The 21,511-nt window shown below is 60.0% G+C and overlaps 2 protein-coding genes across 20 annotated transcripts; both read right to left on the reverse strand.

Annotated features, from left to right (window-relative positions):
* Window positions 1-219: 219 nt before the first annotated feature.
* Window positions 220-14,387, reverse strand: CAMTA2 (calmodulin binding transcription activator 2). 14 transcript variants are annotated; one of them, XM_077893036.1, is made up of 23 exons: window positions 14,279-14,387; window positions 12,907-13,001; window positions 12,601-12,704; window positions 11,395-11,462; window positions 11,178-11,313; window positions 10,543-10,629; window positions 10,180-10,333; window positions 9,751-9,885; window positions 8,380-9,323; window positions 7,659-7,785; window positions 6,354-6,488; window positions 4,750-4,865; window positions 4,067-4,251; window positions 3,757-3,835; window positions 3,449-3,671; window positions 3,051-3,355; window positions 1,909-2,105; window positions 1,480-1,663; window positions 1,252-1,323; window positions 1,117-1,137; window positions 780-949; window positions 555-632; window positions 220-425 (listed from the first exon to the last, which is right to left on the reverse strand). In XM_077893036.1, the coding sequence occupies exons 2-23, from the start codon at window positions 12,935-12,937 to the stop codon at window positions 362-364; spliced, it is 3,615 nt and encodes a 1,204-aa protein (XP_077749162.1). In that variant the 5' UTR covers window positions 12,938-13,001; window positions 14,279-14,387; the 3' UTR covers window positions 220-361. The 14 variants fall into 14 exon arrangements, with proteins under 14 accessions (XP_077749162.1, XP_077749155.1, XP_077749157.1 ...); XM_077893029.1 differs by lacking the exon at window positions 14,279-14,387 and adding an exon at window positions 13,693-13,909; XM_077893031.1 differs by lacking the exon at window positions 14,279-14,387 and adding an exon at window positions 13,693-13,908 and having other exon boundaries at window positions 555-629.
* A 285-nt stretch (window positions 14,388-14,672) lies between these two features.
* INCA1 (inhibitor of CDK, cyclin A1 interacting protein 1) lies at window positions 14,673-21,317 on the reverse strand. Of its 6 annotated transcripts, none has more exons than XM_077893067.1 (7): window positions 21,171-21,317; window positions 20,102-20,189; window positions 16,332-16,445; window positions 16,081-16,120; window positions 15,630-15,823; window positions 15,079-15,253; window positions 14,673-14,910 (listed from the first exon to the last, which is right to left on the reverse strand). In XM_077893067.1, exons 2-7 carry the CDS (start codon window positions 20,182-20,184, stop codon window positions 14,764-14,766), a joined length of 753 nt encoding a protein of 250 aa, XP_077749193.1. In that variant the 5' UTR covers window positions 20,185-20,189; window positions 21,171-21,317; the 3' UTR covers window positions 14,673-14,763. The 6 variants fall into 6 exon arrangements, with proteins under 6 accessions (XP_077749193.1, XP_077749194.1, XP_077749191.1 ...); XM_077893068.1 differs by lacking the exon at window positions 21,171-21,317 and adding an exon at window positions 20,460-20,764; XM_077893065.1 differs by lacking the exon at window positions 21,171-21,317 and having other exon boundaries at window positions 20,102-20,764.
* Between the last annotated feature and the right edge of the window lie 194 nt (window positions 21,318-21,511).

The raw sequence follows: 21,511 nt of genomic DNA on the forward strand, positions 1-21,511 counted from the left end.
CCGCCCACGCCGCACCCCCTCCCCGGCCCGGGGCCGCCCGCGGGCGTCGGGGAGGCGGGCCGCGGGGGGAGGGGGGACACACGCCAACATGCGGAGTCGGGTGGGGGCCGAGGCGGATACATTCAGAGACGCGTCCAACAAATAAATAAGGCAAGTCAGGAGGGGGCTGAGGCGGGCGCAGGCACGGCTCCGCAGGTCACGGCTGAAGATGCAAGGAGGAGGGCGGGTCTGGGGGGGCCGAAGAGCGGGGGCGTGGGGGGGGGAACAGCTGCCGACAGGGTCTCCCCTCCCCCGGAGAGCCCTCTCCCGGTTAAGACTGCCAGAAGCGGCCCCCAGGGCGGTGAGGAAGGTGGGGCGTAGGTCAGGTGGCCAGGCCGGGCTGGGGGAGCCCTTCCAGCTCCTGGTTCTGCTTCAGTTCCCTCATCCTGTGGAGAGACCGGGAGGGAGTCAGTGCCCTGCCCATGTGCCGCGGAGTGTGTGGGGGGGGCGCAGGTGCCCGCAGTGGGGGAGGGTGTGGGGGGGCGGGGCGGGGACCCAGCCGGAGAAGGGAGTACCTGTGTCGGCAGCGCCGCAGGAAGCGCATGATCTTCCGGGCTGCCTGGTCCTGCTTCTTGGTGAGAAAGGAGCCTCTGCTGGAAGAAGAAAAGATGAGAGGCCCTGGCACAGCAACCCCTGCCCTCAGCCCCTGGGGCCCTGCAGGGACAGGCTGGGGCAGGAGCTGGGCTGGGGCTGGTCTGCGGACAGGGGGGCACGGGCACGGAGGACTGCAGGCCGCCTACTTGCTGCGGGCCGGCAGGGTGCCCGCTGGTCGGCGGCGATAGGAGCGGTAGTGCTGCTGGATGAGCACCGCCGCGCGGCGGCTCTGCTGGAACCGCTTCTGCTCGTAGTAGCTCCGGAACTTGCTCTGGATCAGGATGGCCGCCTGGGTCATCTTCTTGTAGAGTGCAAACTGGAGACAGGGGGAGGGACAGGGGCTGAAGTGGAGGAACAGAGACCCGGAACCCTGCAGGTCACCCCTGAGTCAGCTGGTGCCAGTCTGTAATCCACATGCTCTTGGCTCATGGAAAGGCTGAATCCTCACAGACAACCTTGCACCCAGACCTCATGCCCTAATACCTTCAGTGCAATCCAGGTCAGCTTGTGGAGAGAGAAGGGGAGTTAGGGCGTCAGCAGCATTCTGGATGCTGGGCACAGTGGATGTGAGTGTGTGCACACACTGGTGGGTGTGCCTCCCAGGGAGAAAGTGCTCACCTGCTTGTACTTGCGGTAGCAGCGCTGGATCACAGCGGCTGCCACCTCCTGCTGTTCCTTCAGCCTCCGGCCCTGAGGCAAGAGAAGGAAGTCAACACCCAGAGGCCCACACCACTGGGACACTGCCAACCTCCACCATCTGACCTGTCCCTCGGTTTGCCAGGAGCCCACCATCTCCCCTGGCCTGAGCTGCTGTGATTCATGCTCTGGGCCCCCCAGCCATCGAACCTTGTACTTTCGGAAGGCTGTCTGGATGACTCGAGCTGCCTCGTACAGTTCCCGCTGCTCATGATCCGATAGCGTCAGCAGGGCAAAGTCACTCTCCATCTTGCCGCTGGCAGAGGCAGACAGAAACTCTGCCCAGGAGGGTGCTGGAGGGACAGACAGGCGCCCACGCTCCAAGGGTAGTTCGCTGTAGGGGACAGGGAGGAGAGGTCACAGGGCATCTGAAGTCCCCCTCTTTCACCTGGGGACCTCTGTGAAGGCAGACCTCCAGAAACGGAGTGTGATGAGGGACTTCAGGGGTCCCCAGCCAATTCCAGTCCTTTCCTCAAAGGCCCCAGGGCCTGAGCCGCAGTGGAGTTTGGCTGTGGGAAAGGCCTCTTCTCGCTCCCATCTTGCTTTGATAGGTCTGATGCTTCGTCCTGAGCTGCTCACCTGGGAGGGGCTGAGCTGGGGAAATGGTCCACATTCTCCAGGTAGCTGGCCAGCCAGGACATGGTCTCGCTGAGCCCCAGGGCCCCTGTCCGCTCCCTCATTGGTGCTCCAGCATCAGGCAGCCCCACAAAGTCCTCTCGTTTAATCCGCTCTGGTGTGGCTTCGATGATCTGCCTGGCGAGTGAGATCATGTCCACCTGGGTGAAGGAGAAGCTGGGTGAGCCCTGAGCTGGTGTCCCTGCCAGAGCTGTAGCCAGAGTCCCCCTCCTGTCCCATCACTCCCCTCACCACCAGACGATGAGGCCTCAGGGATGGCTGTCCCTGTCCTCGGCCACCGTCTCAGAGTCTCGCACTTATAGCCCCTGGGCTCCTACTTGGACGTACAGCTCTCTGTGTTGAGAGGTGGAAAGCAGAACAGGACAGACCTGCTCCAAGTGGGCATGGAGGAACTGAGCACTTGCCCTCCTAGGCTAACTGCCCGCTGCCCCCCTGGGGCCTGCCCCATGCCAGCCGCCAGCACGTTCTCCCCATGGGCTCAGCTGTGCTCACAGCCCTGGCCCCTCGAGCTCCTCAGGAACCAGTCTGTCACCTGCTGCTTACACAGCACCCCTAGCCGGCCACGTGCAGCACCCTGTTCTCCAAGCTGTACATAAACTACCCACTCACCCTGGGGCGCCTCTCTAAGGCATGCTCACCCCAGGTTTTAGCAGGGCAGCGTGCTGCTACCCTCAAAGACTGCCTCCCGGCCTGAGTCTTTGCTATTGCCCCGTGCATGCCTCCGCCCTGCCCTCCTCACTGCCAGCCTCTCTGCAATTTGCTCCACCTGCTTCCCTGCATCACGCTGGCTCCCCAAGAGCCCTGTGTCTGCAGGGATCCATGGTAACCCCTAGACCCGGCTCTGCCTGAGGCTGTGCCCCAGAATGCTTAACCTTGGATGCCTCCCGATTTTGGAGTCACAAGCTCTGACAGGAGGTAAGCAAAAGGTTACTTTGCCTGTCCCCAGAGGAGGGTAAATGGTCCCTTCTTCGCAAAGCGAAGCCAGAGCCTGGTTCTGGTTTTGTGGGATGATAGGTGTCTCTGCCCACCCGCACCCCCACTCTGGCCCTCAGCTCCATGCACAAGAGCAGTGTAGGGTGCCCTACCGGGATCACATCCACAGCCGGGGGGCTGTCTGCTTCCTCTGAGGCAGCCCCACCCTCTGGGGCTGGGGGGAAAGGAGGCCGTGAGGGTACCGGCTCTTGGGGGTTGGTGGCTTCACAGTCCATGAGAAATAGGGGGCCCTCAGGGGCACCGGAGGAGAGCTGGCCTGGCATGGTCTCTTTCATAGCCATCTCGGAGGCCAGCACAGGGGCGGGGGGAGGACTGCCATCTGGGGCGCTGGAGTAGGCTGACGTGACGGAGAAAGTACCATCCGACAGCTCCGAGGGTGAGGAGACGCTGCTCAGTCCTGCGGGGGGGGTGGTTGAGGGTAGCGGAGCTCTGGCCACCCCTCCTCTCCCCACCACAGCCTCCCCTTGCAAAGATGGGGGACAGCCCTCACCTGTGTCTGGGCTGGAGGAGGGTGGTGACAGGGCAAGTGGAAGCTCGGCTGCAGCCTCCTGTCTCTGCAGTTCCTCGAGGCAGCGGGCCAGGCGCACGTGACCCCGGGACTGCGCCACCGACAGGGGCAGCCGGCCCAGAGAGTCAGGAATGCTCAGCGCCTGTCTGTTCCAGCGGAAGAGGAGCACAGCGGCCTCCAGGTGCCCCAGGGCACAAGCCCACATCTGAGACAGTGGGGAGGGGGGAGGTGAGGCCTGGGGCCCCACCATGCACTGTCCGCTTCTTCCCTGCACTGTACCACACACTCACCAGTGGGGTGCAAGAGAAGTGGTCCACATTGAGCGGGTCAGCCTCTTGCTCTAAGTCCAAGCTCACTGTCCCCATGCTCCTGGAGGGTTTGGGATGGGGACATCAGAGCCCAGTCAGGGTAAAAACAGGCCAAGCGGGAGCCTCAGAAATAAAGGGACTGGGGAGCAAGCCATCTGGAAGCACTAGGGTCAGGAGATCAGTGTCACAAGTCCTCTCCCAACCCCTCCTCCCACAGTGACCAGGGCTGCAGGTCCTCTTCTTCCTCCTCATTCTCTGGCACTTCTGCCCCCCTCCCCGCTGCCCCGCTCACCGCCACTGGCTCAGGGTGTCGATGAGGCGGGCGTAGCCCTGGGCAGCGGCCAGGTGCAGAAGGCTCATGCCCCGGAAAGGGCTTCCATGCGCCAGACGTTCAGGACCCCTCCAGGTCGAGCGTGGGATCATGTTTTCCACCAAGACCACCACTCGGGCCTCAAACCCCGGCCCCTGGCCTTCATCCTGGGGAACAGACACTCTTACACAGGGACCTGAGCATCTGGGCCCTGGCTTGGGACAGCCCTGACCACCCCAGGCTCCCAACACCCAGACCTGGTTTGGGCTCCTGGGTGTCCCCTGCTCGCATGGCTCACTTCCTCTAGCTGCCCAGGCAGCCAGGTCTCACCCAGTCTTTCCCATCAGTGCCATGTCCACAGGTGGCTTCTCCCTCCCTGAGCCCAGAGTCCTGTCCCTGTCCACTGCCTCAGAGACTCGTGCCCACAAGTACCGGGCCCCTGCTCTCCTGATCCCCACCCCCACTCGCCTTCACCCCCACCCCTTTCAAATCAGAAATACTCTGAAGCCTGTCATGCCAAGAAGGTGCCCAGAATAACTGCTCCTGCCTTGGGGTGGAGTGGGAGCGGGGGACGCCAGGGAGGAGGAGGCTGGGAATAGGAGGAACAGGACAGTCACACAGCAGAGCCTGCTTCTCTGGGGAGACCCTCCTCTTGGTGGAGGTACCTGAATTGGAGGTGCATTGGGACTGCGGCAGGGAGCCTGCCCGGCTGCTGCCATGTCGGCCATGCGCTTCTCCATCTGCTCCAGCCGCTCCAGGATGGACATCCGGAACTGGTTGTCTAAGGGGGAAGAGGTACAGGAGGCTGAGTGGCGGGTGGGGTCTGGGAGACTCCCGGGCACCACAGCTGGACCTGTCCCACCATCTGGGAGGTGACGATACAACAGAGTTACATTCTCCTCTCTTCCCCCAAACAGTCCCTTTATCACCACCCTGAATACAGCCTGCCCAGGACACAGTCCTTAAACTAGGTCTTTAACACTCCCCAGCCACCTGGGACCAGCATCTAGAACCAAAACCACATCCTTCAAGACCTGGATGTGGTAGGAATTCCAGCCTGTGGCCCCAAGCTGCCCCAGATCCTGCGTATGCCCCGAGCCTTCTAGGTGAACCCTTCGCCAGCTCCTGGCCCAGATGCTACCTCCTACCTCTGTCCCCCATGCGGGGCTGTGGGACTCTGGCGCTCCTCTCTGTTACCACTGCCCCAGGAGCTAAGGAGCTGGGATCTAGAAAGCCCAACCCCTCCACTCCCCCCACCCCCCCACCCCCCCCGCAGCTGTCCCCAGGGAGGATGGCTGGGCTGGCAGGTGACAGAGATGGACAGCCATGTGCATTCCTCCTCTTCCCCCACCCCTGGCACAGGAATGCTCACACGTGCGCATGCATGCATGCACACACACACACACTCACACACATGTACATGCACACGTACACCCCAAGCCATAACCATCCCCTCCTGAGATCCCACGAGGACAAGGAGGGAAGGCAGGAGAGGATCAGAGCCGTGGGAGAACAGGCAGAGAAACAGGGTGGAGGCTGTGCATGTCCTGCCTGAGACACCAGGATGGAAGGTGCTGAAGGCCTAGGGCAATGGTGGGGAGGACAGTGCTGGGGGAGCAGAAAGAGCAGGAAGGATGCACAAGGTGAAGGAGTGGGCAGAGGGACAGAAGATGGTGGAAGAGGGGAGAGTGACCCAGGCGGGACAGTCCCAGGGCAAAATCCGTGGGGCAGGCTGACAGGGAGCCAAACAGGCTGTGGGAGGGCCCCTGAGGGTGAGGCGGAAGGCAGCCCCTGAGAGGAGACAGTCCCCATGGAGGGAGGCAGGAGGAGAGCTGCTGCAGGGAGAACCCATAGAGGAACACACATGTGTGCCTGCGTCTCTGTTGTACAGGTGTATTAAAGATGAATGTCACCAACAAGTGATCCAAGTACTTTTCTACTTTCTGCTTCTTTGTTGTTGACAAATTTCTGACCGCAAGCATCCATCATCGAAAGTAGAGAAGATGCATCATACTTGCATCAGTACACACGTGCGCCAGACCCTCCCTTGCTCCCACCCGCTGGCCTCGTCTCCTAGATCCCTCCCTTCCCCAGAGAGGACGGGCCAAGAGCTGGGATGCCCCACTTCAAGCCTTCCAGGAAAGACAATGTGATGGACACTCGCTGCCCCCTCTACAGATCACCTGTGGAGGAGGAGCTGGGTGGTGGTCGCCTGAGTCCTGAGGGGCCTAGAGGCATATCCCTGCTGGGCGCCACGCAGGGTACTCACCGTCCAGTGACAACCAGTCAAGCTGAGTACTAGGCAATGACAGGAACCGGCGGGCTCGATACTCAAAGAGCACAGAGGCAGAAAGGGGGCCCTCCCGCCCCGCCACCTGCAAAGATACCAGCCCAACCTCATGGGCTGGGGAGGGCAGGGTCAGCGACATGGGCTCTGTCCATGTGAGAACCACACACAACCACTCCGCAGCTGGCTGCCTGATGCCCTTCCTGGAGCCTGGGGGCCCCCAATTCCATTCAGTCAACTGCCTAATACCCACAATGGACTGGGCCTGAGACACCTGGGATTGCAGACCCCATGGTTAAATCAGCTCCAGAGCTTGGACGCTCCCAGTCCACAGATACCCGTGCTTATGAAGAAGCCCAACTCCCAAGGTCAGGGTGCAGAGGTCATGAGCCTCGTACTAAGGTCGAGGAAGGAGAAATCACCACTCACTACAGTGAAACCTGTGTCCCACCCGGGCTCTGTGTCTATGGCCTTGAGAAGGAGACCACTGGGCCCTGATCCCAAGACTACGAGCTGAACTAATCCCAAAACCCAGCCTCCTGGGTGTCCCTGTGCCCCCCCGCCCCCACACCACCGGGCCAGCTGCTGAGCTGGGGAAGAGCACCCTCACAGACAAGTCTGTCAGCCTGTCACTCTGGTGGTCCCAGAGGTCCCAGGGCCACACTGTGGGGTGCAGCATGAGGAGCACAGCCAGTGGCAGAAGAGCAGAGGCGAGCCTTGGCAATGATCTCTAAGCCAGGGACGGGAATGTTCTGGATCTGCACCACCCAGCAGGGTAGCACAAAGCCACACGTGCCTACTCAACACTTGACATGTGGTTACTGTGACGGAGGAGCCAACTTTCCCATCTTAATTCTAGTTAATTTAAGGAGGCCCATGAGGCTACTGTACTGGACAGCACCGGTTTAGAAAGCGATGTCCTTTAGGTCCAAAGCTGGTTGAGGGAGACCCACGCCTCCTTCTTATGCACCTAAGAGCTCCTTGAATTGGATCCGGAGACTGACCCCAACCAAGCCAGAGGCCCTGGAGGTACAGTGGGGACCTACTGGGTCAAGGCCTGACCTTAAGGTGTGGGGGGGCAGTGGAGGGGAAGCCATGGACCTGAGAAAGAAGCAGACTCATCTAACGTGACCAGTCAGCTAAGGACTAGATTTCTGACCCCAGAGCCCAGACTCATCTGCCCGTTGGGGGAACACCAGGATCAGCCTCAGGACCTAACACACTGGTTCCCAGGTACGTCCTGAAGCCACCTGCCCACATGCAGGCCTCTCCCCCACTGCCCCATACCAGGACAGTAGCAGCGTAGGACACCAGGCTGGACAAGAGAGGCTGGCACAGCGATGTGATCAAAAACACAGGAGTAATGCTCCGCAGCCTCTGTCCAGGGACCTGTGATGAGCACCTTGACCCCACCCTGCAGAGACAAAGCCCAGAATCACGTGACTAGAACTCTGTTGGCTGTTCATTCACTCACTCATTCATCATTAATTCACATTCACTCACTCATTCATCATTAATTCAGACCCTGAGGGAGCATCTGCAGTCCAGCAGGCCCTGTGCTAGATCCTGGGGTACAAGGGTTGGGCAGGACCAGTGAGGTAAGGTCAGCTAGCCTGTCCCTTCTCCCAACACTCCTGCCAGGAATGGGGAACTTGCTGTTCCCCCAAGGCTACCCACTCACTTGCAGACAGCTGTCATGGGGGCGGAAGCCCTTGCCTTGGGCTCCCACGGTCCTCCCAGGGAAGTTTCTCCTTTCCCCCTCTGGGGCACTAGAGAGCAGAACTTCACCGTGGAGGACAGACCCTCAGCTTCCCAAAGTCTGCAATCACACCCTGAGAGTCCTTGAGGGCACCTGGGGGTGCACCCAGGGGAAGGGAGGGAGTGAAGCAGGGATGCACCTACTCTGATGCTCTGTGTACAGAGAGGGGTGGGAAGCCATGCAGACGGAGATCAAGTGGGTGGCAGCGCTGGGTGAGTGGGATGGAGGAGGGACAGGCCTGAGACTCACCTCTGGGTAGGACCACTCCGGGGAGAAGTCTGTGATGGTGCTAAGAGCCGGAGAGAGCTGGGCAGTTGGGACAGGGGCTCCTGGAGCCTCGTCGCTGATGAGCTCTCCCATGAGGTCAGGGAATGATGCAAGACCGAAGGGCTCCAGTTCACTGGCCCCTGCAGCTCCTCCAAACAAGGTCTCCCCTCTTCCTCCCCGGCCTGGTGGCTCCAAGGGGGCAGGTGAAGGTGGGGGCGAGGGATGAGGTGAAGGTGCAGGTGGGGCAGCCCCCTGGGCCTTGAGCTCCTCCCCACTGCCATCATCTTGAATGAAGAAGCGATTTCCTCTTCTCCCACTTGCTCCTGGCAGAGGAGGAGGCCCCCGAGCAGCCGCCTGGGGCTCCAGGGCAGCAGCGGGCTCCAGGGCAGGGCAGGGGGTGTGGGCGGCCTCTGCCTCGGGGAAGTCTGGGCTTACCCCCTGGCCCCCTCCATAGGTCTGACCCCTCTGAGGGCTGTTGAGAAAACGATCTGGGTCAAAGGCAGGGCTGGGAGGAGCAGGTGGGGAAGAGGTCTCAGAGCCCACAACCACAGCCAAGCTCATGGAAGGCCTAGGGTCAGTCTGGGGAGCCAAGTGCCTGGTGGGCGTCAAGCCCCCCGCACGCTGCTCCAGTCCCGTCAAGAGGAGGATTGCGGTGCCTCCTCTGGATGAACCCCCTCGAGAGGTGGGGGGGCTAGGTCTAATCTCTAGGGGTTCTGCAAAGCCAGAGGAAGAAGAGGACGAGGACGAGGAAGAGGAAGGGGAAGCATGTGCCTTTGGGAGCTCTGGGGGAAGAGGGGCTATCAGTGGAGGGGGCTCAGGGGGGTGTGGGTGGGGCACAGAGGTCAGGGTTAAAGCTCGGGGCTCCACTTTGGGAGAGATGATGCGGTGTTTTGTGCTGCTGCATTTGTGGGTGAGGCTCCCGGAACCTGCCATGGAAAAGGGGAGGGAGATCACAGCGCTGCACTACTGGCTGTGGCCACTGGGAGGCAGGAGTGGTCCCCTTTCCCCCAAAACTAAACAGGCCTGGAGGGGCTCTGGGGGGCACCCTGGAGAGAAGAGGGAAAGGCATATGGAAAGGACGTAAGAACACAACCGAGGGGGTATGAACTAGGAGTAAAGCAAAGGCTGGGTGTAAACGGTCATGCTGGACTGGCCCGGGGCTGCTGAGGGCAGCAGACAGATCAAGGGCCTGGGCTGGGTCGGGGAGTCCCCAGATAAGCCCCCAAGCAGGAAGAACTCTGTTCATCTGGCCATCTTTCTGGAATATGCAAAAGATGTGCAAATCAGCACGCAAATCCTAGCAAGACCGAGGTGCCCTGGTCCAAGAGGGCTCCAGGGCCAGGTGGCACTCACCGAGGCCCCCACTGCAGAGGCAGGCATGGGTTCGGGGTGCGGGCTTGGTCGGGTGGGTGTCTAGGATCTGCTGCACCAGCTGCTCCACGGAGAACTCCTCTGTCCCGTTCCCACAGCTCCACTTGATGCCATGAACTGGAAGAGTGGTGATGGTGTGGTGGGGGGTGCTGTGGGACCTCCAGAGGACAGTCCCCAAGGCACCATGATGGCCCCCCAAGCCCCAGGATGCAGCTCACAAATGTCCTTCAGCCCCTTCTCCATTACTCCAAGACCTCAGAACACCCCAGGCATCCTTGCACCCTCTTAGGGAAGTGCCCTCCAGGCCCGGAAGGACCTAGTAACCCCACACTGATGGATGCAGACCCCGGGCCCTCCAGGATGCCCTGTCTCACTCCTCCTGTGGGCGCCATCCTAACCCCGCCGCCTTACACATGGGCCTCAGCTGCCCCAGCAGCTCCTCCCGGGACCACTTCAGCCACTCGCGACGGTCGCTGCTGACAGGACAAAAGATGGGGCTGCAGCCTTTTCCACAGTCCTCCAGGGCAGGGACGTTCAAGTAGTGTACAAGCACGATGTCAGGGTTCTGAGAGTACAAGGGCACACACAGGGCTGTGGGGTCCCCAGGGGCTCGGCCTCCTTGTGCCTTTCTCCCCAGGCAGCACCCCCACCTCTGAACTCCGGCTCCCCCATCCCCCATGCCCCTTGCTCCCACGCAGACCCTAGTGGTCCTTCCAGCCATCGTCCCAGACCCCATGTCCCTCTGAGAGCCAGGGAGCCTCTGGCTGCCCTTACCTGGAGCAGCCAGTAGCAGCGCCGATGGAATGTGGGGACGATGGAAGAGTGAACGTAGCAGCCATAGAGACACTGCCAGGAGACAGGCTGGGGTGGGGGGAGGGCTAGTCTGCTCCCCAACTCTTCCTCTGTTCAGTCCCTTTGCAGGAATCCCAGTCTTTCCACCACGTCCTCTCCAGCCCTTGCCCACCCCCTCCCACCCCCACAAACACCTTCCCGGTCCTGGTTCCCCGTGGATGAGGGTGGAGAGAAGGGAAGAGTGGGGCTGGGGCCTCAAAGTGTAGGAGGGACTGTCTCGAAATCAGAGATGAGGGCAAGAGCGTGTCTCAGAGGAGGAACAGTGATTCGGGGGAGAAAGACCTCAGAAGTTCAGGATGTGGACCCTTGGTGGAATGTGAGACAAGTGAGGGGAAGGGGCAGTGGGGGTGAGGGATGCCCTCCGGGGGAGCCTATGTCCTGGAGAGCAGGATTACAGAAGGACATGGGAAGTGGAGGGACATGGGAAGTGGTGCATGGGCTAAGGCCCCCACGGGCTGACCCACAGGAGCCAGAAGGCAAGGGTGGGCAGCAGGGTGGGAGCCCCGCAGGAGACAGAGGAGGGTGGGCCAGGGCACACAGCTGGACGCTTGCCTCACCTCCATGCCCTGGACCTTCAGCTTCATATGGTCCTCTCTCGTGGTCTTCCCATCCTTCCGCTTCTTCCACAGGTAACCGTCCTTCCGGTATTTCACCTTCTTGCGGTTGTAGAGGATGATGGAGCCATTCTGAGGCCTGATGGGGGGAGGGCTGGCCCTGAGTTCTGTGGGCAGGATCCAAGAGCCCCGCCATTCCCATCTTCACACACTCGCTCACCTTGTCTTCGGGGCACAGGAGAGCCACTCATCATGCTTCTCAAAGGTGATCAAGTAGGATGCAATCTCCTGTGAAAGAAGGGACACTCAGGTGGGGGTCCCCTCATAGAGTCTGGGCCTGGCCTCCCACATGGGTCCCTCATTCTCCCTCTCTGCTGCGCTCTGGTGGCTAGTGGAGGCTCCCATCAAGGACCACTGCCCTCCTAAGAGTCCCAGGTCCCATCTCAGAGATGAGTCTAATCTCTCCTTCCCTCCCTGTCAGCTTGAGTCTTTATCCTGGGGCCAAATCCAAACTCTTCCTCCTCTGTCCTTCGTGCCACATATGATTTTACTTTCTAAATCCCATCTTGGTGCCAATTCCTGGCTCCAAAACCCTCAATGGCTTGACGCTGCCAGGAATTCCGGATTCCTCAGCCTGACTCCACGGTTCTCCCAGACCAGGGATAAAACTGCCACTCCCATGATTTACCTATATTCCACCTACTGTTCCTGCCAGACCAGGCCACAGATTCTTCTCTGAATGTGCCCTGAGCAGTGAGCTCCTGATTGTTAGTATCCCATGGGCCTGAAATACCACACACACATTTCTCTGTGTGTGGACACCCTAGTCACCCCAGAGACCACATCTGTTCCCAGATCTCCACGAAGCCCCACTCACTGCCCTAGCCTCCCCCCACTGCATTTCTGGCAAGAACACACACAGATAGCCTCATGCTGACCACTCTCGTCTAATGAAATCACGGAGCTGATGATGATCGAGCACCGGGTACACACGAAACATTGTATGTAGGAGGCTTGTAAGGTGGATAACATGAGAATGATGCCTCCAGCAGGAGACAGCATCAGTGGTGGTTAAGGCAGAGGCTCTGGAATTAAATAAACTCCGTAAGATAGACCAGTTTCCTCCTCCACAGTGCAAGGAGAACAAGTGTTTGCTCTACAGGGTCCTTAAAGGACGGAATGAGACAACTCAGGTCAGGTGCTTAGCACAGTGCCCAGTTTGTAAGAAATAGTTTGCTGCCACTTGCTGTTGCTTTTATCCAGGTGGATAAGCCCAGCAGTGAGCTCCCACAGGATGCAGGTCCTTATACCTCCTCTGCAACCCCCAAAGACCTCAGAGCAATATTCTGCACTCAGGAAGACCCCCATTCACAGTCCCCCCAGCCCATCCTGCCTGGCCCCACTCTCCCAGGGCTCCATGGAAGACCTCATTTGTATTCCACCGTAGCCGCTCTGGAGGCAGCAGTGGACAGCGAGGAAGACACTCCAGCAGCTTCTTGGGGAGAAAGATCTTCAGGTGGTGGCTGTTCTCTAGAGGGAATCAGAAGGGAGGGCTTAGCGAGCCAAGCCGCCTTGGACACCTCTGACAGCCTGGGGCAAAGGGAGTGAATCCCAAGCGCTGGGGAGAACTGGAACCATGACCAGGAGGAGAACAGAGGTCACCCTGAATGAGAAGTGGAGGGTCAACACAGCCAGGAGAAAGAAGGGCTGGGAACCTGGGCTGAGAACTCACCAGCAACCTCGGTGGTATCCTTGGTATTCATGGTGAGGGCTCCAGGGGGCAAGGTCACCCCCGGCCTGAGGGGCCGGGGGGAGGGGGAGTCTGTGCTGGGAAGGGAGAGAACAGAGTCATGGCAGAAGCCCCCTCTCCACCCCCCCACCCCCACTCCCGATTGACACAGGATGAGGATGAGCTGGGAGAAGGATACTGGGTGGTGAGATCCAGGAAAGACAGGAGGAGAAGGGGCCACACTGACATGTGAGGGTAGTGCTGGGAAGGCAGGAGAGGGAAAATCCAGACCTGGTGCCAGGAACCCGCTTGGGGGGCGGGAACGGGACACACCGACAGAGTCATCAGAAGACATAAGTGGGGTGGGGGAGGGGGAGGGCCCTCGGCAGGGGCTCTCTCATAGACACTGGGACTGCGGTGGGGTCAGGGCCCTGGGGGCTGGGACGCCGGGCACCTAGTCCTAGGAGCTCGGTTGGGCAGATGAGAGCCTGGGTGCTGGGGTGAGGGCAGGAGACCCAAGTCTACTGAAGAGCTAGGCCATACAGGACACACCCTGAGTTCCTTCTCGGTTTGCGATTTGCAAGGGCAGATGTGACGACTGATCCTAACCTCCTCTCTCTCAGCCAGGTTGGGCAGACCCCGTCAGATCGGGCCAGGTACCCAGGCCCCCATTTCCACCCTCAGGACAACCCATCCTCCACTAGGAGGCCGACGGCCCGGCCCTCCCCTCCCCCACCAGCGCTCTCCCCCATCGCCTCTGCTTCCCCTGGACGCCAAGCACCCCCGTACCCCATCCGCCGCTCTGGCTCCGGCCCGAGCCCCCACCCTCCCGAGGAAACAGATGGGAGCTGGAGGATGCTCTCAGCGCGGGCTCCGGGCGACGAGCTCCGCCAGGTGTCCGGGGTGCAGAGGGGAGGAGGCCCGTGCGCGCAAGCGGTGTGCAGGGCAGCCGGGTCGGCGTGAGGACTCCGCCCCAAGGCGCAGGTGCGCAGTCCCGGCCAGGCAGCCTGCCAGGGTGCGGAGCGGCCCGGGGCGGGGGTCCCCGGAGAAGCCCCGACGTGCAAGGGTCGGCCTCCCGCCTGCACGCAGGGCGCCCCGGGGACGCCGCGGGGCAGAGCCCAAGGGCGCGCGGCGGCAAGGCCGGGCGGGGGACCGGGACGCGGGGTCCCCCGTGGGTGCCGGCGCCGCAGGTCGGCCGCGGGGCCCTGCGCGGAGCGGCGCCCCCTGGCGCGGGGGAGGAGGACGGGAGCCGGCGTGGGGGCGAGCCGGGGGGGTGGTGGGGCAGGGGTCCCCGAGCCACGCCCGGCGGCCTGGCCCCGGAGCTGCGCCCCCTGGCCCGTGGGCGGAGAAGCGGGCGAGAGGCCCCGGGTCTTACCTCCCGGGGTCCCGCGGGTGACGGCGGCAGCGGCCATTCTACCCCACACCAATCCCCCCCCCGGCGCCCGCTGACAGCGGCGTCCGACGTCACTGCGCACGGGGCGGGGCCTCCCGTTAGGGGGATGGGGGCGCGGCTGGGCAGCCCCGGGCGGCGGCCGCGGGGCTGGGGGCGCGGGGCGCGGGGGTAGGCCGGGGCTGGCTTCTGGGGTCGTGGGGGCGGAGGCTCGGCCGCCGCCCAGAGCCCCGGTCCGGAGAGCGGGGCGCGGCGGCCCAAGCGCCGGGGAGCCTGGGCTCCGCGGGACCCGGCCCGACTTCACTTCAGGTCCCCGAGGAGGGGACGGCGCCCTCCTTCCCCTCGAGCCTCTCCAACACCCGTAGAAAGACACACTGGGTTCGGCTTGCTTGCTTTTTAATACCGGAACTCAGGGCGGAGCACCGAGCCAGGGAGCGGGCCTGGGGGCCGCGGAGGCATCTGGGGCATCCTCACTCCTCAGACTGCACTGCCGTCCCCCAGGGGTTGCACAGGGGCTGCCTGCTGGCTGTGACAGCGGTGCAGGAGGCCAGAGAGCCCAGCCGCCCCGGGAGGCAAGACCCGCCCTGGCCCCGGGGGCTCCAGGGTGACCAGACCAGCTGTAAGAATGAGAAGAACAGGAGAGGCCGTGGCTCCGGGTTTCCCAGACCCCCGCCCTGTTTTGTCCCTCACCAGTCCAGCTCCCCAACCTGGCTCCAAGCTTCCCCTGTCTCTCCAGGCAAGTTCAGCCCCCCCACCCCACACCCCACCAGGTCCCTCCACCAGACCTGGGGCCTGCCAGTGGTGAGAGGGTGGCCCTCTTCCTGTGGATAGGCAGCCCTCTCCTCTTCCAGATCCTGATATTTGGAGGTGCCGGGGACTCTGTTGCTGCCCTCAGCGAGTGCCAGGGGCTCACAGGCAGCCCCAGAACCGCCCCACTGGGCCTTCTTCTCTCTGTGGGGACTTGAGGGTTAAAACCCAGTGCCTGGAGGCCAAGCTTCCCGACTCTCCCCGGGACCCAGGGGTGTTATCACTGGATGTCCAGCCCTCCACGCCCCCCCTTTCTGCTCTCCCCAGACTGAAGGACCCTCCTGTCCGCCGTCCTCCAGTTCCCTGGATAGCTCTCAAGTCTTCCCTGATGCACTTCGGCTCCCTGCAGTTCCTGTGGCTCATCCTCCACCCTTGGTTCCCTCCCAGTCTCTTCAGGGTGGAGGGCCTGCCCTGGTTACTCCGAGTACAGCCTCCAACTCCTTCAAAGCCCTCCACCCCTTCTTCAGTTCAAACCCTCCTGCCCTCAAAACCTGTGTGGCTCCCAGAGTGCAGGTGTCTCTCTCCTTACTCATTGATGAGCCTCTGTCGCCTTCTCAGATCCTCCAGGTGATACGCGACAGCCCTCACCCGGGCTGGGATGCACCCAGGTCCCTGCTGCATTCCTGCCACCTGGGGCCTCCTTCTCTTTCTTCTGCAAAGCACCTCCGGGGGTGGGAGCCCCTCAGGGGGGTTCAGGCCAGGCTGGGAGCAAGCAGGGACTCTCTGTGCCCCAGAATGGGGTGAAAGGGGTCAGAGGGCAGAACGGGGTCTCTCAGGAGGGCTTGGGCTGAAACAGGGACACGGGGATCTTAGGAAGCTCAGATGGTGAAAGCAGGGTGACTGATACAAAGAAAGGAGGCGTGGTGAGTGCACAGGTTGGGGGACACCAGAGGGAGGAGGTAATAAGGTCAGCTAAAGATAGCCTGCCAGTGGGTACCAGTTTACCCAAGACGTGCCCCAGGGCACAAAGTTGGTCATACCAGCAGGGGTGGGGCATACTGTTCCTCTCTCCAGGTGGGGCTGTAAAGCACAATAGGGGAACTTTGTATACAGGACACCCCCATCTGTACTTTGTCTCTGACCGCTTCCCATCCCCCCATCTGTCTGGCAGTAGGAGCTATGGCGTCCATTAGTCAGTGGGCCAGCTGGGCCAGACGAGGGCTTGTTGCTGTAAGTCTCAGTGTAAAACCATCCAGCATTTCTTCCCCCTCCTTTTCTGTGCTCTACCCACCTGGGCCTCTGGCTAAGGTTCTCCCAGAAGATGTCTCTGTAATGCTGGGGCATCAGCCCGAGGTGCTGGGGAGGCAGGCTGGGGGATGTGGATCGGCTGATGACTCTGGAACACCTGAGAGGAGGACACAGTCGGCTTGGAGCTGGCTCATCCCCCACAGTATCTCCTCCCTCCAGGGACAAGCTGGTCCCCTCTGTGTGGGCCCACATGATCTCTCAACCATTTCAGCAGAGGAGGTGGTGAGATCTCTGATCTGGGAGACTGGCAGTCATTTGAGCCTCAAATCTCACCGAATCTCCCACTTCTATGCCCCGCACCCAGAGAACATCACATTCAGTTATTAAAGAGGAAGGCCCCAGCCACTCAGCTGATGTGACGGGCATGGGCACGTTCCGTCCTGTCAGTGCAAGGACCCAGCAAAGCAGGACCTCTGTTGACTCCTACTTTGTCTCCCCTAACTCAGAGAAACTACTGTCCTTTAGGTAACAAGGGATGTGCAGAGCAGTTTGAGAACAGCGCTCAGCACTTCCAAAGGCCCTACCCTGGATGCCACCTGCTCTCCTGCTCCCCAGGGCAGTGTCCTAAGGCTGGACCTGGGCCCTCTCTTCTCATCTCCATTTATCCTTCTGTGATCTCGATCAGGCCCTTGACTTATATACTACCATGTGTTGAGCAACACCCTCAGCTCCTCCCCTGGACTCCAGGGCATGTTCAACTACCCACTCCACATCTCCCTCGCCTTCCCCACCTCAGGGAAGATGCCCCAAATGCCCAGTTACTAGTCCCCAAAAAATCTGCTATTGCTCAACTTTCTTTCCCTCAACTCCCACATCCAGTCCAGCAGCAACTCATGTCATTGTACATCTAAGATATACCCAGATTTTACTTTAAATAAAAAAACTTAAGAAAGTTTCACCTAGGGGATCCCTGGGTGGCTCAATGGTTTGGCACCTGCCTTCAGCCCAGAGCATGGTCCTGGAGTCCCAGGATAGAGTCCCGCATCGGGCCTCTCACATGGAGCCTGCTTCTCCCTCTGCCTGTGTCTCTGCCTCTCTCTCTCTCTCTCTCTCTCTCTCTGCGTGTTTCTCATGAATAAATAAATAAAATCTTTAAAAAAAAAAGTTTCACTTAAATTTTAGAAAAGGTGTGTGTGGTGCCTATCTGGCTCAATAGATGGAGCATGCGACTCTTGATCTCGGGGTTGTGAGTGCAAGCCCCACACCTGGCATGGAGCCTACATTAAACATTTTTTTTTTTTAATTTAAAAAGAAGTTTCACTTAGGGGCTTCTGTGTGGCTAAGTGGGTTAAGCATCTCCCTTCAGCTCAGGTCATGATCTTGGGGTCCTAGGATCGAGCCTTGTGTTGGGCTCCCTGCTCCATGCTTTTCCCTCTCCCTCTGCCTGCCACTCCCCCTGCTCATGCACTCTCTCTCCCTCTGGCTGCCACTCCCCCTGCTCATGCACTCTCTGTCAAAAAAGTTAAAAGTTAAAAAAAAAAAGTTTCACTTAAATTTTTAAAGCTTCAAAAAATATACTTGATTTGACCACTCCTCACCTTTCCACTTCCACTGCCACTATTCCTGCCCAGAGTGTTGCAATAGACCCCTCCTGCTCTCCCTGCTTCCATTCTACCCCTTCCCCCCATCATCTCTTCTGCCCAAAGTAGTGTGACTAACCCTTTAAACAGGGTCATGTGGGATCCCTGGGTGGCGCAGGGGATCCCTGGGTGGCGCAGCGGTTTGGCGCCTGCCTTTGGCCCAGGGCACGATCCTGGAGACCCGGGATCGAATCCCACGTCGGGCTCCCGGTGCATGGAGCCTGCTTCTCCCTCTGCCTGTGTCTCTGCCTGTGTCTCTGCCTCTTTCTCTCTGTGTGATTATCATAAAATAAAAATTAAAAAAAATAAATAAAAAATAAACAGGGTCATGTGGGGGACACCTGAGTGGCTCAGTGGTTGACCATCCATCTGCCTTCAGCTCAGGGCCTGATCCCAGGGTCCTGGGATCGAGTCCCACATCAGGGTCCCCGCAGGGAACCTGCTTCTCCCTCTGCCTCTGCCTCTCTCTGTGTCTCTCATGAACAAATAAATAAAATCTTTAAAAAAACACAGGGTTGTGTGAAATGAGACACAGTTTGAGATTTACTTCAAAACAATCTTTGTAGGAGGAGGCTGGGTGGTGGTACAGATGAAAGGATCACCTGTAGAATGATCATTTTTGAAGCTGGTTGAAAAGGGTACGCTGGCTGCATGATGATTATTTTCTCCACTTTGGTATTTGTTTGAAATTTTTCACCATAAAGAAATTGGAGAGAGAAAAAAAAAAGTCTGCTCATGTCATTTCCCTGCCTAAAACTTTCCACTGATGTTCTACAGTCCTTAGCATAAAATCCAAATTCTTTTTGTCCCCCCTTTTTTAAAGATTCCACCTATTCATTCATGAGAGACACACAGAGAAAGAGGCACAGACACAGGCAGAGGGAGAAGCAGGCTCCCTGCGGGGAGCCCCATGTGGGACTTGATCCCGGGTCTCCAGAACCACACCCTGGACCAAAGGTGGCTCTAAACCACTGAGCCACTAGGGTTGCCCTAAATCCAAATTCTTATCAATGGTTTATGAGGTCCTATATGAGCTGGCCTCTCCATGACTGACTTGACTCTTTACTTTCCCCTTGACCACTAAGTTTCCGTCACGTGGGCCTGCTTCCTGGTCCTAGAAGATACTAAGCCTCTTTTCTTTTTTCTTTTCTCTTTTCTTTTCTTTCCTTCTCTTTCTTTTCCTCTCTTCCTTTCTTTTAAAAGATTTATCTATTTGAGAAAGCAAAGCATGGTGGGGGGGGGGAGGACCTGAAGGAGAGGGAGCAGCAGGCTCCCCACTGAGAAGGAAGCCTGATGATGATGATGATGATGATGATGATGATGATGATGTGGAGCTCAAACCCAGGACCCTGGGATCATGACCTGAGCCAAAGGCAGATATCTAACTGACTGAGGCACCCAGGTGCCCCTATTTCTTTCTTTCTTGGGGTTCTCCCTCCTCCTCCTATTCCTTCATCTCCCCTCACCCCTCCTACCCCACTATTATCAAACTGGCTGCTTCTCATCTTTCAGATCTCAATTCAAACTCATCTTCCCAGAATAGTCTTCCACAACCACTGTATCTAAACTTGTGTCTCCATACTTTTTAAAGATTTTATTTATTTGATAGAGTGACAGAGAGAGAGAGAGAGAGAGAGAGAGAACATGAGCAGGTGGAGAGGCAGGCAGAAGGAGAGGGAGAAGCAGACTCCCTGTTGAGCAGGGAGCCCCAGGTAGGACTCAATCCCAGGACCCGGAGATCATGACCTGAGCTGAAGACAGCAGCTTCACTGCCGACTGAGCCACTTAGGCATTCCTCCACGACATTCTGTTTCCCATTTTATTACACTCCTTTTTAATTTTTTTTCATGCTATTTCTTACTCATTGAAATTATATTTACATTTGGACGTTCTGTGTCCACCCTCCCAAACGTAAGTCCTATCTTTCTAATTATTGAATCCCTGGTGCTTACTCTAGCATCTAGAACATTGTAGTTCTAGACAAAAAAACAAACAAACAAACAAACTATTCGTGGAACAGATTAATGAATCATTGGTCCCCTGTGGACCAGGCATTGTACCTCTTCTTCCTCCATTTGCTACTCCTGTTGGGCAGGGGGCCATGGCAGGGGCGGGGAGAAGCCAGGTAAGCGTCTTCCCTCCATCCCATCCCCACTAGGAGGGGAGGACTCACTTGGCAAAGGGGATGAGTGTGTCTCCATCTTCCTGTACCTGTACAGCTGAGCCCGGCTGGGTGGCTGGACCAAGTCTCCTCATTGGTGCTGGGGGGGGGGTGGATAATGGAACATGAAACATGCACTCATATCACAGTGGTAGATATGCCACCAGCTCAAATCTAGGGATTGGAAAGAGGGTTTGTGGTTCGGGGTAAAGGGAAGTGAGCTCAGCAGATATCTCCAGTGTTGGGCACACCTATGAGCTGGACAGGCACACAGGCTAAAGATGTCCCCCAGCGCGGGGCGGTGGGCAATCAAACGTAAATCAGGACATTAATTTTCTGGAGCCAAAAGTACAGAGTAAGGGAGACCTACAGATGACAGCTCCGAGGACGGGAGGGCAGGAGCGAGGCCTACAGGTGACAGCTCTGAGGACGGCAGGGCAGGACAGGTGGAGACTAGATGGGGCAGAGGTACTGGGGTCGTGGGAACAGGATCGGTGGCTGGGGGCACCCAGACATCCGAAGGGGTTAAGTAAAGCAGGTGTGAGGGTTCCCGGAAGCCGCGTGGGGGCAGAGTGGTCCACTCAGAGGAGGGAGGGCGCGGCCGGGGCGGCGGGCGGACAGGTAAAGGTGAGCAGGCAGGTGGGCTGCAACGAGCCAGACTCGGGGGCGGGGGGTGGCGGGCGGGCCGGGCGGGAGAGGACGCCCCAGGGGCGTCAGGAGAGTCTGCGGGCGGTGAGGAGCTGCAGGGCGCCCTCGCTCTCGGGCGGGCGCGGCTGAGAGGGGCGGCACTCGGCAGCAGGCGGGGGGCAGGCCGAGGCCCCGGGCAGGTGCGGGCCGCGCCGGGGCTCGGAGCCGCAGCGGGACGGCGGCACCGGGCGAGGCGGAGGCGGAGGCGGAGGCGGAGGCGGAGGCGGAGGCCCGGCCTGAGGCGGGGCGGAGAGTGGGGGAGGCGGGCCCGAGGCGGTACCGGCTGAGGCGGCGGCCGGCCTGCGGTGCCTGCGCCACCTGCGGGTCGGGGCCGGGGCCGGGGCCGGGGCCGGGGCCGGGACAGCGCCGCCGCCCGCGCCCGGGCTCTCCGCACCTGAGGCGGCGGCGCGGCGAGTTCTAGAACGCCAGCGGGGCCGGGCGCTGAGGAGAGCGCTGCTGAGGAGAGGAGAGCCCAGGGGCAGGGCCGGCGCGCCGCGCGGTTGGGGGCGGGGCCACCTCCTGGGCGGGGCGCGACGTGCGGCTCCGCCCCTGGGCGCGCCTCCTACGACGGCGACGTGCGCGGGTCCGGGGCCTGGGTCCCCTCCAGGGCCCGCCCCCCCGCCCCCTATTCACCCCCCTTCTGCGGCCGCCCCGGGCCCGCTCCTCGGGCGCCATCACCCTCCTGCTAGCGGGCGTCCCGCGCGCCCCTCTGCGCCGGTCCGCGCCCGGTGGGCC

The sequence above is a fragment of the Canis aureus genome, chromosome 3 (assembly GCF_053574225.1).
Source record: "Canis aureus isolate CA01 chromosome 3, VMU_Caureus_v.1.0, whole genome shotgun sequence".
Lineage (NCBI taxonomy): Eukaryota > Metazoa > Chordata > Mammalia > Carnivora > Canidae > Canis > Canis aureus.

Bases quoted from the DNA above. Each gene is read 5' to 3' on its own strand.
- CAMTA2 (XM_077893029.1), bottom strand. The intron at 11,314-11,394 runs GTGAGCGAGTGT...TCCCCCCATCAG, and splicing joins TCCTGTGCCCCGAAGACAAG to GCCTCAGAATGGCTCCATCA. The intron at 6,489-7,658 runs GTATGGGGCAGT...TGCCCTCCCCAG, and splicing joins CCTACGCTGCTACTGTCCTG to CCCATGAGGTTGGGCTGGTA.
- INCA1 (XM_077893063.1), bottom strand. From the start codon at position 18,144: ATGCACCGGGAGCCCGACGTGGGATTCGATCCCGGGTCTCCAGGATCG. The intron at 16,446-18,007 runs GTTAGTCACACT...TCCTCCTCTCAG, and splicing joins CACATGACCCTGTTTAAAGG to GTGTTCCAGAGTCATCAGCC. The intron at 15,824-16,080 runs GTATGACCAACT...TCTGGGGCACAG, and splicing joins AGTATGCCCCACCCCTGCTG to AGAGTCCCTGCTTGCTCCCA.